The sequence below is a fragment of the Macaca fascicularis genome, chromosome X (assembly GCF_037993035.2).
Source record: "Macaca fascicularis isolate 582-1 chromosome X, T2T-MFA8v1.1".
NCBI lineage: Eukaryota > Metazoa > Chordata > Mammalia > Primates > Cercopithecidae > Macaca > Macaca fascicularis.
In genome coordinates, this window is record NC_088395.1 from 55,727,524 (window position 1) to 55,730,847 (window position 3,324).

The following is a 3,324-nucleotide window of genomic DNA, read 5'->3' on the forward strand; positions in this document are numbered from 1 at the left end:
TACTTGTGTATGTAAATCTCGGTTGCCATATCTGTGACATGAGGTTAATAATACCATGTTATCTTGCAGGGCTGTGATGAAAATCAGTTGAGATCATCTATGTGAAAGCGCTTAACAGAAATCCAAAGACACTTGATGAATGAAATGATTTTTTAAACAATTAAGGAAGACTCAGAAATATAATGTGATCTATACATATGTTTGTCCCTTCGTTAAATGAACTCATCAAGAGTTTAAATATGTACCAGATGATCACCTGTTATGCAAGTCACCGTAGTTTGCACATAATTCAAAGTTTATGATTCCTCTCGAAGCGACTTTCTGCTTCCAATCAAAGCTCAAGAATTCCACCTAAAAATGTTTTTCTGCTCAAAAGCTCTTTTTTATTACCTCCATGTTTTGAGCCTTGTTCCAGAAAGCTGAGATTTCTCCGGGTCTGACCACTAATCAGTGAGGCATTGGTGCCTCTTTCTTCAGTGCTTCTAGCCGGCCTACTGATAAGCTCCCTAGGTGAGATATACTACATTAAAAAATGGTGCCCAAACAACAGCTTTAAGTGCCTGCTAGATCTCTGTTCTTCCAGAAGTCTCTCTCCACCTATCTCTCCACTAAAGATGGACTTAAAACTAAAAGATTGTGAATTTTGGTACAGTCTCCATGGCCAGGTCCCAGGGCTGCTGGACTGGGACATGGGGAATGAGTTATTTCTGCCTTGTACCACGGACCAGTGCCCTTTAGCTGAGCAGATCCTTGCCAAATACAAAGTCCGAGTAATGAAGCCCCCAGAGATGCCTCAGAAGAGGAGACCCAGTCCTGATGAAGATGGTCCTCACTGTGAACCCAATCTGTGGATGTGGGTGGACCCCAATATCTTGTGCCCCCTTGGCAGCCAGGAGGCCCCAAAGCCCAGTGAAAAAGAGGATCTGACAAGCATTTCTCCTTTCCCTCAGCCCCCATTAAAAGATGAAGAGTCTAACTGCTCAGAGGACAAAGTGGTAGAGTCTCTGCCATCTTCCTCCAGTGAGCAGTCTCTTTTACAGAAGCAGGATATCTATTCCCCCAGTGAGTTTGAGCTCACAGAAGAGGAGGCTGAGGAACAAGAGGACAACTCCCTCCTGTCCCCTGAAAGGAAGTGCTTCCAGAGTCAGAAGCTACGGCAAATCAACAGCCAAGTGAAGTCCTGGCAACGGCCCCCTCTCAATTGTAGCCACCTTATTTCCCTAGCATTAAGAAACAGCCCCCACTGTGGCCTCAGTGTGCAGGAGATCTACAGTTTCACCCGACAGCATTTCCCCTTTTTCTGGACAGCTCCAGATGGCTGGAAGAGCACCATTCATTACAATCTCTGCTTCCTGGACAGCTTTGAGAAGATGCCAGACAGCCTTAAGGATGAAGATAATGCAAGACCTCACTCTTGCCTTTGGAAGCTCACTAAGGAGGGGCACCGCCGCTTTTGGGAGGGGACTCGTGCCTTAGCCTCTGCTCAAAGGGAGAGAATCCAAGAGTGCATGAGTCAGCCAGAGTTGTTGACCTCTCTCTTTCATCTTTGAAATACCACTGCTCCCTTTTTGGAATACTGCCTTCCTTACTGGGCTTACTTATCCCCTGACTGATATTCATTAATCTCTAAACTTACCCAGCCTGGTTGGTGCCAAGCCTGTCTTTAGCTACTGTTACAATAATGGTGTTAAGTAAAGTTAGAGGTGGGTACAGGGGAGGCAGAACTTAAATCAAGTTGGAGAGTCATGGAAAGTCACACAAGGAGAGTGATTGTTGTTCCACATATTGAGCAAAGGAAGGAAATCCTAGAAACAATGGCATGGAAACTAAGGAAAGAAGGATGTGTTTTGTGAAAGAAAGGAATTTTGTTTGTAGAGAGTATTTTCACACATTAAAGTGAACAGTGGAATATAAAGCATAAAAGGCAGGATGCAGCCAAGCCATGGAGAACCTCGAGTGCCATGTGAAGAGAATTTCACTTGTGATGGAGAATCAAGTATCCTCCTCTACCATCCATCAGCTACATCTCCTTTTTGAGTGACCCATTCCATCCTTCAGAACCTCACTTTTCTATTTCTGGCCCTGGAGTTCTAAGCCTTGTTTCTTTGTCATCTAATTCCAATATTAACAAATAATCCTGAACAGCTACTTTTAGTTTGTATGTTGAACGTCCTTTGAAATATTCCTGTATTAACCCCAAGCCTTTTGATGATAAAGGTTTGTTTTTCATTCTTTTTAGTTCTCAAGATGTTATTGAAGATATGCTAATGCGTCAAGGTCCATCTTAGATGCTGAGGATAAAAAGCTGAGGGATACTAGTGGGAGACATATTTATAATGTAAATATGATAAAACAGATGTGAGAAATTGACATGGAAGTGGGGAGACATTCTTCCTGGGAAAGACATTAAAGGCATTGGAAAAAATACATTTTGAGCTAGTTTTGAAGAATAAATAGAAATTTGCTGGACAGGTAAACTGAAGTAGAGGCATTACAGAGGCAACAATGTGAACAAAATGGATGGAGTGTTTTGGGGGAATAGCATGAAGTTCAGTGTGGCTTAAATACATGAGGACCATGAGTGACTAAGAGAAAATTATTAGGTGTTTGGACTTGTGGGTTTTTGGGAGCCAAGAGGCATCAGTGGTGTTTTGCTAAAAAAACAAACAAACAAACAAAGAAACAAACCTGCAGCAACAACAAACACTTCAGCATTTGTTTTTCTAATTTCAAAATTATCTTTAACATCTTTTCTATGCAAATAAACTTTTGTGTATCAGATTTAAGAATAGCTTTTTGCCTTCAATGTTATTAAAAAATATCCAGGAGAAAATAGATTTTTAGGTATAAATTTAGTTGCAAAACCTTCATAATGGGGGTACAAAAATGTCAGTAAGTTATAAAAGCATTTAATTCAACATAATTGTAACTCTTGAAAGTTTACATTTTTTCAATGAACTATTATAGCTCATACAAAATTGTATATTTGCTAAATCACAAAACAACATTTGTAAACAGTATTTTTTGAAAAGGAATTGTAAATGTTACTTCTGTATCATAAGGCAAAGACGAAGTTAACAGAATACCTTGGAATTAATAAAATATTCTGCATATGAGTAGTCACCATTTGCTTCTCATTTTTCTCCCAAATTAACACTTACTAGTAAAAGAGCTGGGTGTGAAATTAATGAGACTATTTTTATCACAAACTACACTTCTAATATGCTAGTCTGTGAATTTTTCAAACAAGACAAACTTTCACTTTTAGAACTAGACCTGCATTTTTCTGCTGCAACCTAGTACCTTTGAGTTTTGAACTCTTTT

The 3,324-nt window shown here is 39.9% G+C and overlaps 1 protein-coding gene across 1 annotated transcript; it reads left to right on the forward strand.

The window, feature by feature from the left end:
* The first annotated feature begins 302 nt into the window (after window positions 1-302).
* FOXR2 (forkhead box R2) lies at window positions 303-3,114 on the forward strand. Its single transcript, XM_005593720.4, has one exon. The coding sequence runs from the start codon at window positions 615-617 to the stop codon at window positions 1,548-1,550; it is 936 nt and encodes a 311-aa protein (XP_005593777.3). The 5' UTR covers window positions 303-614; the 3' UTR covers window positions 1,551-3,114.
* The last annotated feature ends 210 nt before the right edge of the window (window positions 3,115-3,324 follow it).

Coding starts and splice junctions, on each gene's coding strand:
- FOXR2 (XM_005593720.4), top strand. CDS start 615: ATGGACTTAAAACTAAAAGATTGTGAATTTTGGTACAGTCTCCATGGC.